The 14,546-nt window shown below is 35.7% G+C and overlaps 1 protein-coding gene across 4 annotated transcripts in view; it reads left to right on the forward strand.

Moving 5' to 3' along the window:
* Positions 1-14,546, forward strand: part of GLRA3 (glycine receptor alpha 3) — a 91,142-nt gene that overhangs the window by 69,236 nt on the left and 7,360 nt on the right. For 2 of the 4 annotated variants that reach the window (XM_055797776.1, XM_055797777.1), the window contains exons 7-9: positions 6,746-6,960; positions 8,559-8,705; positions 13,916-14,035. In XM_055797776.1, coding sequence (XP_055653751.1) covers positions 6,746-6,960; positions 8,559-8,705; positions 13,916-14,035 — 482 coding nt within the window. The remainder of the gene's footprint in view (positions 1-6,745; positions 6,961-8,558; positions 8,706-13,915; positions 14,036-14,546) is intronic. The other 2 variants (XM_055797779.1, XM_055797778.1) reach the window with 2 other exon arrangements.

Genomic DNA, 14,546 nt, shown 5'->3' on the forward strand with positions numbered 1-14,546 from the left:
AACTTTACTTATATATAGTCAACTTTATGAAGACAGTCTCTTTGCACACACACAGAATTTATGGACTGTCTTGTGTACTTAAGAAATTTTATCACAGGAAGGCAAAAGGACAGAAAGTATTTAACTGTATTTCAGTAATAAGTAAAGCAGAATGTCTCTAAAATGATGGTGGAACATTCTGGGAGGAATAAAAAGGAAATCTTTTTACTGTACAAGGTAAACTCGCTTGCCTAGTGGTGATTCTGGTAATGACTCAAACAGGAGAGAAAGTATAAAGAGCAGTACTGCCTCATGGAAAAGTCAATTTATATATTTCATTCTCCTTCTCCACGCTTTCCGTGAAAATCATCTGCCATTATGTTTGTGGTGTGATACATAACACACTGTGCTTTGTAGCCAAATAAGCTTAATTATGGTCTTCTTTTAGCAGATGCAGAGCAAAAAGAAAGCATGTAAAAAAAAACGCAGAAGGAAAGTGTTGGTAGTCCATGCCATCCCTCATGGCAGTACAGTTGTATTTCCTTCTGAGAATATGTCTGGTTTCAGCCAGTTATTTCAGTTGTAACACAAAATAGTCCTCAGAAAATTATTTTAGCATTAATAACTTTAAAAGTAAAAAGCTTTCTATTTGGTGTTTTGGGGCTTTTTATCATTAATCCAGTTTGTCTGAGGACACTTGGAACCAATACCTTCACTCCTACTAAAGGCAACAGCAATCTTTGCCAGGATGATTCCATCCTGTGTACTAGCTGATAATCTGAAACATTAGGGCTCACGTATGCAGGGCTTGTAACAAAATCCTTGATTAATTACATGATGAGTAATTTTGTTTCAGGACAATACTGATCAAAACTTCATCTGTCTGGGGCTTTAACACAGACATACATAAAGGACTAGGTTTTCTACTACCTAGCACACTGATGTGTCCCAGCTCATGATGAGACGAGTGTCAGAACCAGCATTAGGGAAGGGCTGGAAAAATACAGCAAAGGGGAACTCTATGATGGCCTGCAGTTAGATTTTTTTTTATTTATTCTGTATATATATATATGTATAAATATAAATAAAACGTACTATTCTCAATGTGAATTGTCCTGCAATAGACATTTGGTTTGAGTAAATATCAGTCCTTTTTTCCTTCTTAGAAGGGTACAGAGAGTAGACAAGAAAACTCAAAAGGATTGCAATGGCAACAATTTAGTGAAAACCTGGGAATCCAAGGTATTAAACATTAGAAAACAGTCAAAGTCATAAAGTACAGTAGCCAAGTTGCATCAATCCATCCATACAAAAATCTGTTTTGAGTCCCCCTATTGTTTTGTCGTATAAGAAGTCTTTAACTTTTGATTTTAGTAGAGAGGACTGTCTGCTTTTCTGTCTATAGAGAAAAGTGTGTCAGCTGGCTTTTGTACTGTGTTATCTTTTCCTCATAAAATGAAGAACTGATTTTTCTAAGTCTAAAAATGGAAAACACTGCAGAGGTTCAGAATAACATCTAGAAATAAATACTCTGTCTAACACAATTTTCAAATTCAGATCGAGCTTGAATGCTTAGGATCTTTATGGGGAGTAGAAGAATTGAGCTGCATAAGAAAGGAATTTCCAGAAGACAGAGAAATGGGAGAAACTCTGTATTGTATTAGGGATCTAAATGTAATTCAGCCATTTAGACTGAGCATATCCTAGCCACTGGAGAAGTCTCATTCTCCCTTTCCCCTTTCCTGCTATCTTTCAGTACTTAATTTCACGTTAAACCTGTGTCTCTAGCTGTTGTTCAAGGAAGAAAATGCAGTGCTAGAAAATGCAATGACCATCATCACAGTTCAATTGTCCCAGGATTCTGTTAGCAAACCTCCACAGCTAGCAATATTTTAGCCCTTGGGCTGCCTGTTTGTTGGTTATCGGTTACTGGTAAAAACAGAATTGTGTGGCCTACATCCATATTGACAGATGTATAGTAAACAGAATATAAAATATCCATTTCCCAGATCTAAAACTTATACTCTGTAGGGCTCCATAAAGATTTATTCAGATTTGCTAACCTTAGTTAAGTTCAATTTTGCTAATCTTTGAATCATTCTTTATTCATCAAGTATAAAATTCTTATATTAAGTAACTAGTTTAATGTAATATCTTGAAGCTGTATAGTCTTTAAGCCACCGCCCTCTCTATATCCATAAAATACTTCACAGTAGATCACTTAATAGTATTAGCAGTGGCTTTTCTGATAAGGAAGGACAGACTATGGCTTACTAGTATCTAAAGTAGTGTCAATAACCAGAACCTTCAGCAGATATCTCACCATTCTGCATGAATTAATAGTTGAATCTCTGCATGCTTAGTTCCTTCTTTTTTGTTTACACATTAATTTTCTGATTTCTTATGTTATTAATTTCTAATGTCATAGTGATTTAATAAATTTTATTACTCTTACCTTTATTGTTTCTCAGGCACACTGTTTCCTTGGCTCAGTTTCCTAAGGTGATTCCCCATTATAAAAACTTTCTATGTAACTTCTGAAACAGATACTCAGCCTTCCTCGGTTGAAAACTGTAAACATGATCGTGACACTGTAAGGATACAGTAAGAAAAGCTTCCCCTGGGGGATATCTTAAGGGTTGCTTAAAGGGGACAAATATATTTAAGCTCTACCAACTACTGCCTCTGGAGCAGTTTGAGGCAGACAAAACTGAAAAGAAAGACTCCTTATGGCCTGAAAGCTACTACTTACACTTGATTTCCCTTGCACATCCTACACTGCTGGCAGTACCTTTAATGACACAAGCATACTGCTGCCTGCATAGCCCACTGCTTAAACATCACTTGCCTTGGTCAGAGGATGCTGTGTCATGTGAAGGTGTGTTAAGGTAAAAAATTGTTCTCCTCAGGTTACTCACAGTTGGCCACAGCAGCAACAACCAAAAAAGAATATGTGACCTAAATGCTAACTCCCAAGAAAAGCTACTTATACTTTCTGGGAGAAAGAAGAATTACATAGACTGACTGGAATATACATTTTTCCACTACAGCATTGGTTTTACTATGTACACTGTATGGTAATCATACCAGCCCAGCAGATCTGACATTGTTACCAAAGCACATGTGTAAGAGAGACAAATGCACAATCATGTGCATATATACCAGTACATTCACTTCATATGCATGGGTACAGCACACAGCAGTGCAGCACTTTTGGTGCCTTCGGTGCACTTGAATCCCTGGTTAGGCTAGACTTACAAACGCCAAGAACATTACCTCTGTTTCAGGAAAAAATGCTTAGCTGTTTTTTTTCTTTTGCATTACAAAAATCTGTCCATTGTGTGCGTGTCTGTATTTAGCTCTGGTCTGAAACTAGCATCAGGCCTTCATTTGTTACTCAGCCTCAGCAAAACCACGATACCACAAAGGTGCATATACTCCTCCTAGCCACTCTCCATGACATTTGCAGTGCATATTAGAATGAACTAGAGCTTATCTTTTACGTACTGTAATGAATTATTAGACCAGTGTTCTTAGTTGCTTGTCTATCTCCTTCCCCAGCTGAGCTGACTTCATGGGTATGTCTCTTCTGATCTGTTCAAGCATCCAGTCAAATAGATAAACCACAGCTAACCTGGATTTGAAATTGAAATGGAAAACATGAAGAGAAAGAAGGCCCACAGCTAGATGCTGGCTTAAGTGGGGAAACAACAGCACAGCCTCTGCTGGCTGCCTCCTAGCTGAGGCTCACATCTGCTAGTATAAATGTTCTTTTTCCATTCTGCTTCATTAGCCAGGTTTATGCAGGTGGTTCTGATATCAGAAGAAGGGCAAAAAAAAAAAGTCACACGTTCCACACTTAGACCAGCAATTGCAGTGCCAAGACACTCCCAACTGCCGCCTTGCCCCAACAGTCAGCAGTGGAGTAACAGAGAGAAGTATGCACCTGGGTGGCCACCAGCCTCCCTGAGGAGTTGCCACATACTAATTTTTCAGTGCTACACTAGAACAGAACAGATGAGGAGCACAGTGGTCTTGTCTGGGAAACAGTAGACTTATGACTGGCATGTCCATAAACTCAGTGGGCCTAAGGCAAAGGCAGGAGTCTACGTCACACATTTTGTGGAGTTAAGCAAAGGTACTTTACCACTTAGAGACACACTTCACCTTTTTTTTTTGGCTTTTTTGTTTTTTGTTTGATTGATTGTTTTTTTTTTTTACCTTGGCCGATGATGTTTACAAAAGTACAAAACCAAGAAAAAAATCATTCAGTATAATTCCTCCGACACATCATTCAGTCCTAGTTCTGGCCTCTTCATCATCCTGTCTCTTTTCTCTCCTTTTCTGTGGTTACTGTATATTCCATCTGCAATTCTTTCATTCAGAATCTCTTTCATTTTGTTAGGGTTCTGTGGTCCACAGCTAGTCCTCTCCTTCCTCTTAGTTCAGATAAACCTGGCAAACATGCAACTACATAAAAATAATCCACATCAGAGCTAGTATATTATTTATTGCTCTCTGTTTAGGACCACAGTATTTTTGTGCTGAGAGCTCTGTAATAACTCAAGCCCACTTGATTACTCAGAAGAGAAACTCAGATCTCTTATCCCACCTTTCTTTGGAGAAAAAAAAAATGTACAAGCAATAGCCAATGTTTATTGACACTCCGGTTATGCATAAATTACCCATTCTGATGCTCCTTAGTTTTCCTTCCTAATTTGTTTGGAAAGAAGAGTATAAGACCCTATAAGAAGGAAATGTTCCATGCTGAACTGTAATTCTGGCTGATGTGATGCCAAATAAAATGGCTTTACAAAAGACCTAGATTTGTTAGATGCATTTCTGTCACTACTTACCACCATGATATACTGTGATGTATGAGAGATAGACTACTGCTTTCCAAGGCTGCTGAATTAATAGGTGTCACAAAAAAGGAATCTTCTGGGTAAGGACCAGTTTGAAGTAAGAATATGATTCTGACAAAGGCCAGTCAGTGCAGAACTTCTAGTTAGGCGGGGCGTACTGAACTGCTAAGCAAAAGAATGCCTTGTGTCAGTATCCTTTTGAAGATACTGGAAGAGAAATGTAGGTGAAAACCCTGGTAGACACCAAAATTCCCATTCACTTTGTTAAACAAGGACTGCATCCCTTGATTGAAGCAGAAATCGGTTTTGAAGCTGGGGCAGCAGATGGTTGAGCCAGGATTTGGGACACAGATTGCAGGAGTGTAGATAGGATTCAGAAAACATGAGCAATTAGGAATGGAACTAATAATTGAGCCAGCAGATATAAAACTCCTGAGATATCACAACAATTTAAAATTGAACATCATAACCATCATCTTACGAAATATTTTTTTACTGCCTCAGCAGAATAAAAATTTCATCCAATAACATTTACTATGACACCATAGAAAGAACTAATAGCCTTTTAAGAGAACTATTATGAAAATAATGAAGTTCAGAAGATATTTGCAAGCACTTAATATGTCTAGAATAAAAACATTTTGGTTTTAATTTCTCTGAAATTCATTTCTGTATGCCTAACACTATTGTCACAGTATAATACACAATATATTAAATTAGTATAGGATAAGCTCGTAAAGAAGTCCGTTACATAAATTCTGTTAATGTGATAAATATTAAAGCACTATTAATGTGGAATGATTTGCTATCAAATGGCATTTTGGTAAATATAAATGGATTAGGAAAATATCTATCAAAAACTATTGGAAAACATAACCAAACAACTTCATACAACTTCAGAAATAAATAACTATATAGCTTTCATGTTAAACTTAGAATTAGTAAATGCTTTCATTCAAATAAGGAAGAAATCTGAGGTATGTATGTTTCTGCTGTAAGAAACTGTTTCACATATACGTTATTTACAGTAATAGCATTGCCTCCAGCACCATTCATATGTGACTAATATAAGCATTGAGCAGAATTAGAAACTATAATGAGACCAGGTCAAGATCTGTGAAATACCCTACAGTTTACAAGGTTAAAAAAAAAAAAAAAAACAAAACAAAAACACACTCAATCTGGATAAGAGAAAGGAAATGGTTTTATGCTTCTATGAGCTAACAATAGATTATTTTGTTGTTGTTGTTGTTTTTCTCATTTGCTTAAAGCAGTAGAATTTACTTGATGTGCACTACCTGGAAAAATAAGGTCATTCAATTAGCTTTCTGAAGTTGTCTAATATCAAGTCCTTGATTTCTGTTTGAATCTTGGTCACTGTACTTTTGAGCTGAAACAGTTTAGGGATCAAGAGAGATTTAGCAGAATCTCCTATTGATAACCTAATGTCCACATTAATCTCACTATATTTTTCCCAAATTCATTGGATTAAAAAAATAAATTTAAGCTTAAAATTGAACCAAAAGACAAAGAAGATGTTATACAATGGGAGATATATATTTACATATAGCTGTATTTTCAAACAATAAGTGAAAAATAAGTGTGATCACACAGAGGAACTTCCCTGTTATAGTGAATTGTGCTTTGGCTTTTATAAGGAAAGAAGAGTTCCAGAGGTTATTGAATTCTTAAATTTTCAGGTTTTCTGTCCCCTTTCTTTCCAGTAGATACACCTATTATAATGGGCAACATGCATATTAAAAACCACTGAAGAGAAATTAAAACATTCATATTTCATTAGAGAACAAGTACATTTGATGGAGTGTAAATTCTTTAAAGTGTACACTAGATGTTGACAGTAAAGAACGTTCTATTGACTATTTCTTCTTTGTTATAAAAAGGAAAGTTTACGTGTATTGAGGTGCGATTTCACCTTGAAAGGCAGATGGGTTACTATCTCATCCAGATGTACATACCGAGTCTCTTGATTGTCATTCTCTCCTGGGTGTCATTTTGGATCAATATGGATGCAGCTCCAGCCAGAGTGGCTTTAGGCATAACAACTGTACTGACCATGACAACACAAAGCTCAGGTTCACGAGCATCTCTTCCAAAGGTAAGCAGAATTTCCTTTGTACCACATTAGTACAAAGTCATAATGTTATGTGGCAAATAAACACCTTCAGTCAACCATATGTGTTTTAATTGTTAGCATTTAAACATCTTCTAAAGGAGATAAATAACTTTGAAATACTTAGAGGTTCTTTGAGTCACCAATCAAATATACTCTATTTATCCCCATCTCAACTATTTAGCCAACTACATACCTACTAAATTCCATAAACCTCAGCAACTGATGAAAGCAACGTTATTCAGTACTCCATAAATTCTGCTTAACAAATGACTAGCTCGTCCTTTTCCAGATCCCAGTCTCTGATGACGTGCTAGCAGATATGACTGAATTTCTAAAGGTCATAGATTCCAAACTGTTCTCAATTACATTCCTTTCTCAAAACCTGCCTACATTACAATGTAACTCGACTAGTTACAAACACATTTACATCAACATGTAGAAAAATGTGAAGCTAAATAGCTCCAAATAATGGTATAAAGAATCACTCACCACACAATGTAAATAATGTATTTCTTACATATTTCTATAAGTATTTAAGATTTCTGACCTGCCATTGCTTTAAAGATTTTGTTTTTCATTTTAAGGGTTATTCCTTAACCATCTTCACATGCCATTGCAGTTAGTAGAAATAAAATATGTACAATAAAAATGTACAAAGTCTACTTCTATATTAGTTTTAACATGCAATATTCAGGTTGGCTAATTAGATTTTTTCCTAAGTAAAATAGATACCTTTAACAGAAGTGAGTGTTCTTTGTGCCTCATATATATGCATCCAAACGTAGCATCAACACATAAGAAAATAGAATGCTGTAAAAACTCAGAAAAGCAACAACCTAAGAGGTTACCCAAGAGAGCTACGTATGTTTTCATCACATTTTTGAGGTCTGAAGCTATGTTGGCTTGTATGAAAAAAAGCTCTTGCAGATTTGCAGAGAGAGGGAACAGGCCCTAGTTTTCTACTTCAGATTATATCCTGCAGCTGAGCTTGGCAATAAAGGATTGCAACGATTCCATCCACCCTGTAACTGATTTTCAATACTTCCACTGTGTCAACATTACAGGACTAATTTTGAACCTATATTTTTGACTTAACATGCCTAAATTAGCAGTGAATGAACACATCAGAGTTCGTCATATATCTCCTTCCTGCCACCTAATTTCTATTTCAGGGCTTTAGATCAGCTCTGTTATAATACAGGAATTCCCACTGGTCCCACTATAATCTATTCTATGCCTCCTTAGTATCATTCACAGATGTCAGGAGGACAAATAGAGGAAGAGCATGTGCTGCTTCTGGATTATTTGGTTTGTGATAAAATACACAGTACACTATGAGGAACCATTAATGAAGTAAACAGTAAACACATTTTGTGAAAGACCACATTTTCAAAAATAATATTTAATGCTTACAGATTGAATTGTTGTCCTTCTTATTAGCTGGCTTTCATGCTAAATGTTGTTTGATGGAAGTAGTGTTGGGATGTGGAGATATTAATGCACTTCCTCCTGATGTGAAATACTAAACTTCACATCTGTGGTCTTAACATATTCAGTCTTCTATTCTATTCTCTGCACAGGTGTCATATGTCAAAGCGATTGACATCTGGATGGCTGTGTGTCTGCTCTTTGTATTTTCTGCACTTTTGGAGTATGCAGCTGTGAACTTTGTGTCAAGGCAGCATAAAGAACTTCTGAGATTCCGTCGCAAGAGGAAGAAGAACAAGGTAAAAGTTACCATATTCACAACTTTGCAAGAGAGTCTGAGATTGATTTGTGCCAGGATATAGGGTTAATTTGGTAAACATACTGTAGATTAAAGTGGCAATACAAATAATATGGCAGCATAGAATGAAATTCACTATAGGCAGAGGGTCACTACAAGGACTATGCACTGCATAAATCCAACTTGAATTCCTAAAAGAGGGATTAAGAAAGATTTAAATGAGGCATGGGCCATGTGGGAGCCATCTGTACAAGCATGGATTTCACTCTGTTAGAAGAGTTACATTATACTTCAGTGGATGAATGTTACTGGTGCTTGCAGCAGTTTGTACTATACTGAGATTCAACAAATAATGTTTCTTAAATTTCATTCTTGTATTCAGTTCAAAGCCTTAACAGATGTGTTTCATGTAAATATTATTTTAATACAAAAAATACTTATTCAATTGATATTATTGGTGGAAGAACAAACATTTCCCTTTAAAAGGCTGAGAAGTTTGGGGCTGGTTTTTTCCTTCTGTCATGTTAACATAGCATAGATTGTTTATATAACTAGTAAGAAACGTTAATACAGCAATGGTTATTAATATATAATTTATAGCTGAAGCTAACTAAACTACCACTAAACTAACTAAAATATGCCACTACCAGTGTGCAAAGTCAAAGAGCTAAGACTACAGGTTTGAATTCTGAACTCTTCTCTTAAATCAAGCAATAAGTAAAATTTCTTACAACAATACATAACTCCTACTTCTGATTTTTCAAAGAATAAATATATCTCCAAATTACTCATTAAATGAGTACCCACCACTGATGTCACTCCGAGCCTTTCTACTGGCTTTCAGTCACTATCTAGAATATTACTGTGGATGAAAGTCTGTAGCAATATAACTCATTTCAGCCATCTTTTGTTCCTGAAGACTTACCTCAATTTACTACTTACATCACAAGAAGATATTTTACAGGTTGTTTCGCTTTTAGTTAGAAGATATTAAAAACCTGTCATGCTGTAAGGCCTACCTAAGCAGTCTCTGCTAGCAAGACTCCATGTTAAAAGACAGGCTGGACACTCAAATGACGATATTTTCAGACATTCCTGTGTGTCGAGTTCTAAGCTAATTCAGCTTCAGAGAGAAACTAATGTACTGTAGCCTAGAGGATGATTCAGACTGCATGTACTTGCTTTCAACATTTGTACCTGTGAAAAATGTGTTTTTTTCTTTTCACTGACAGTAGCAGAAAAAATGCTTTCTGAGACACACAAGAGGAAAGTAGCACTTTTGTGACAGGGTGTTTGTTTTTGAAATATGGCAGCTCTCTGAAAGCTGCTTAAAGGTTTGGAATGGTGGGAATGGGATAGGCAGAGATGGACTGCAGGACAGGGGGCAGGTGAGCCACCACGAATGCGTCATGTGTCGAATACAAACAGCTCTGGTGAGTGATATGTGACTATACTTCAGTCCATTATTTTTTTCACCATGTATTTTAGTGTCTTCTGGATCTCAGGCAAATTTACCGCATTCAACTATAGTGACACCTTTTCGCTTCCTTAAGTACACATTCATTATTATAATCACAGGGCTTAGAAATTGGCAGGTAGTAGCGTTACCCTCTTTCCTCAGAATCAAACCAAATCTTTTTCCAGCCCCCTCTTAGCAAGACTTCAAGCTCACCAAAGACACACCTTCAGCAATCAAAATCAATCAAATTTCACCTTAGAGGTATGTGAGGACAGCTCCACAATATACAAAGCACTTCTAAGAGAAGACCGCCTAACAAGTATGCACATGAATAGTCTCATTGACTTAAGTGTTTTGCTGGATGAGTGCTTCACATCATGGTATTTTTGAATACACACTTAAAAGTCCTTATTCTAATTTGACACTTCATTAGACAGTCTTCTAGTTTCAGGTAGGTTGCTTGCTAGGTACTCATAAAATTAGAGGATTAGATTTAGAGAATGCAGGGTCTATAGTACAATATCAAGTACTCCCCTTAGATTCTGAAGGATGAAGGCATGCATTTCCATGCTTTTTTAATAAAACTCAAGTGAGCATATTAACTATATTTGGACGGTATATGGCTTTCCCTTCCTGCCTGTATCTGTATGTTTCATCATGAGACAGGTTTCTCAGCCTAAATCTGCCAAAAAATGCTTTGTTCCTATGCAAGGTTATGATTTTGAGAAATATTTCTAAAAAGATTAATTTAACTGAACATTTCTTGAGTGATTCCAATTCTGTGTAGAGCTAGAGCTCCTGGCCCGAGCTAATCTTTAAGAACACACCTTCTCAAGCTCTAGAGACAGCTCAGCTAATTGCTTCTCTTTTTCTCATTGTTTTATTAAACAATTCCCTGCCCAATAAATATATAAGAACTTGAAACATTATGGCATAGAGATTTTACCTCTTAAAAAAAAATGGATCACATCCTAAACCCTCTGGTATATAAATAATAAATGATGTCTTATGGATTAAAGGAAGCTATAGTTATAGCTATATAAGAATAGATACGGTTAATATCTAGCCTTCTTTACCATAAATATTATTATTTATTCACCATGATTTCTAACATGAAAAGCAGACCCTAGGATCATAAGTCAAATTTTCTGTTTCCTTCCTCTTTTGTCTTTTTCAAAGTCAGTTACTATAGCTCATGTTTATAAAGTTTTGTAAGGGTTTGTTGTCCCCTTGGACTAGGTCAAACAGCCACTGGCTCTCAGGAATTAGATTGTATTGACTTTTGAAACTACCACGTATACAGAATTGTTCATTTGACCACAAAGTCATAAGACACGAAAAGAAGTTAGGTTAAAAGGCTGCATTTGAAGCAAACTACAGAGGTTTTCTTGAACATTAAATCCTCTTTGTTTTCAAAGTGAAAACTGTTATTCTATTCAGTATTTATGTCCAAATAGATTAGAGAAATAGAGCAGTTAGGATAACTTATTTGACATTTTCATCCTATATGCTTGCCATCTTGGGACATTTTACAAGGATTAGGTTTTTCTACCAGGTAAATTCCAACCAATGAATATAGATCTTTTTGGCACTGGCATTTTACCTGCCAAGGGTACGGCAAAATTCCTAGTGATTTGACTGTGTTGCAAAAATCCAAAAATAGATGGGTCTAGAAATGTTTTATTTCAGGTATACATTGACAGAAGAGAACATGCATGAATAAATATCTAATTGCAATAGGGAAGCTATTTATTATTTACTTTTACCCAGTAAACCCTAGCCAATGATCAGACGATTGAATTTCAGTGCTGGAATGCCCTTGGGAAGTCAATGAATCCATTTTCCTGACATAAATCAGGATCAGTTATACCTAATTCATCCCAGTCACAAAAATTCCACAAGCTCCTCTGAAATCTATTCCAATGGTTTAGAAAGTTTTTTTACTAATGCCCTTTTTGGACTCTCATGGCTTGTCTAGAGTGGGACAAAGAACAGACTACTTCATTCCTTGATGTAGCAATTTGCACATTTCCATTCAGTCTTCTTTTCTTTAAATATTCCCAGTTGGTACAATCTGGGGTTTTTTTTCTCGTTCTCATTCTCCTTCCCTGGGAATTTTCCTAGTAAGTCTATATAATTCCTCAAAACTGTGTTTGCAACATGAAGCCTAGCCAGTAACAGCTGAGAGTAGCCAAATGACCACATGATGGAAGTTATACATTTGTTTATCCAAACCAGTTTTCCATTTGCTTTTTTAATGACATATCAAGATTGCTACCCTCCATAACTCGCAGGTTTATCCAAACCAGTTTTCCATTTGCCTTTTTAATGACATATCGAGATTGCTACCTTCCATAACTCACACGTCTCTTTCCAGAACTACTGCAGAACCATTCACTTTCCATCTTATGTTTGTGAAGTTGATTATTCCTGGCTAAATGTAGTACCTTGTATTTGCACTTACCAGCTCTCCTCTATTTTTCAGATTCTTTGTCCAAATCATTACGTTCAATTTTAACTCCAAACATCTCCTTAAACAAATTCACAGTTTTTCCGAGTTTAGAGCATTTTTGAAATTTTGTCAGAACTATGGGTTATTCCTTCTCAATGCTGATTAAAAACACAGAACTGAAATCTCTCTCTTAAAAAGCATTTGACTGAGCTCAGATAAAATCTCTGCAGTAAATTAGTGTAGCAAACAAAATAAGAGCTGCTGAGTTTTATAGAAAATTGTACAGTTATATAAAATGTAGTTATTTACAGAGCTGTATCAAGATATTTTGGCATCCAAAGCTCATCTATTCTTGCCATTTTCCTTATGCTTTTTCAAGTAGTCACTGCCTCTTTCTTAGACCAGCTAGTACATCCTCCCTTGCAGCCTCCCTTCCCAAACAGTAACAGCAGCATCAAAGGCAATTCTTAGGTATAACTGCACCCTCTGGCTACCGTTTTTATGGTTGTAAGCATGGACTTCAATGATTCCAAATAACTGAAAGGCAAATTTCTTTTCAGAGGCTAAATCCAATTTGCACAGAATTGACAAAAATTCTGAAGTGTCTGGGATTGTGCTATAAATACATTTATAAATGAAAACTTATTGCTACATAATATACAATTTACTCATTGCTGTTTTTCAATACGCATCACAAAAGGTATAGGAGATTTTTCAAAAAGGGTCTAATTTGTTTATGATTACACAAATCGCATTATGAATCATGAGAACATGGGGATTTTGGTCCCTAATTTAAGACTTCATTTTGTAGTCCATATATGATCCGTAGTGCTTTTTCTCTGTCAGAAAAAGAAATCTGGCCAATGAACAAAACTATTTCACAAATCTTATATTACTAATGTGATGGAAATATCCTTCAGAATGAATGAATATTAATTATCCATTTACAGTTACACTCTTTTCAGTCTTGAGAAACAAAAGTTAAAAATGGCAGAATCAGAAGTCATACAGGGATAACGACATATAGCTATGAACAGTGCGTTTTCTTAGTTGCATTTACACTGTACAGGGAAAAAGATTAACTGCACGTATACTTAATAATACTTTGATTTTAAATTAGCTTTTAATATATTTAGTTTTCAGGAATAGTCAATCTTTTAATTCTATTTTCAAAAACCTAAAGATCAACGTATCTTTAGTGGGGAAAATAGACATGCAAACTAGATTGTCTTTAATGGTAATCACACCTCTTTTCTTTTGTTTTCTTTTTGGTCAACCCACCCATCCGTTTTGATGAAAGTATTTTGAGGGAGTTCTTGATGGAAATGAAATCAGTGAATCATTGCAGCATAGCAATGGCTTGAGATGTACAGGACCTATAGACGGGACTTTGCCTCAAATCTACAATACAAATTTAAGGGTAAACGATGAAGAAGATGTCCTATTTGTCATAACGTGATATCCAATCATTAACAGAGGCCCTGTCCTTTTGTCTTCCCACGTGAACTCCATGTACCTTCATTGCTACCTGTATGTGATGACGTGAAATGTTAATAAAGGTACCTGTCTTGTTAATTTTGTAATCCATTTTGATCTGTTTAAATCGGATTAAAATATAGTATTAAAATTTTACTCTTGAACTGCAAAGAAATAGTGACATCAGTTCATGGAGAAATCAGTTACTACCACATCAGCATTTAAAACCAAGCTGTCTGTAGTACCAAAAATTTAATAACACTTTTACTCTCAAAAATGAACAATAAAAAATAGTGTTCAAATAACCAAGCCAAGGCTTCAAATAAGTCTTCAAGCTATTACTACAACCTACAGTCAAAGGACTATGGAGATATTTTCAGCTCTTATGCATATTACTCAAGAGAAATGTATTATTAAATATATGGACAGACAACAGCAGTCAGGGCCACAGAAAC

The sequence above is a fragment of the Falco peregrinus genome, chromosome 2 (genome assembly GCF_023634155.1).
Source record: "Falco peregrinus isolate bFalPer1 chromosome 2, bFalPer1.pri, whole genome shotgun sequence".
NCBI lineage: Eukaryota > Metazoa > Chordata > Aves > Falconiformes > Falconidae > Falco > Falco peregrinus.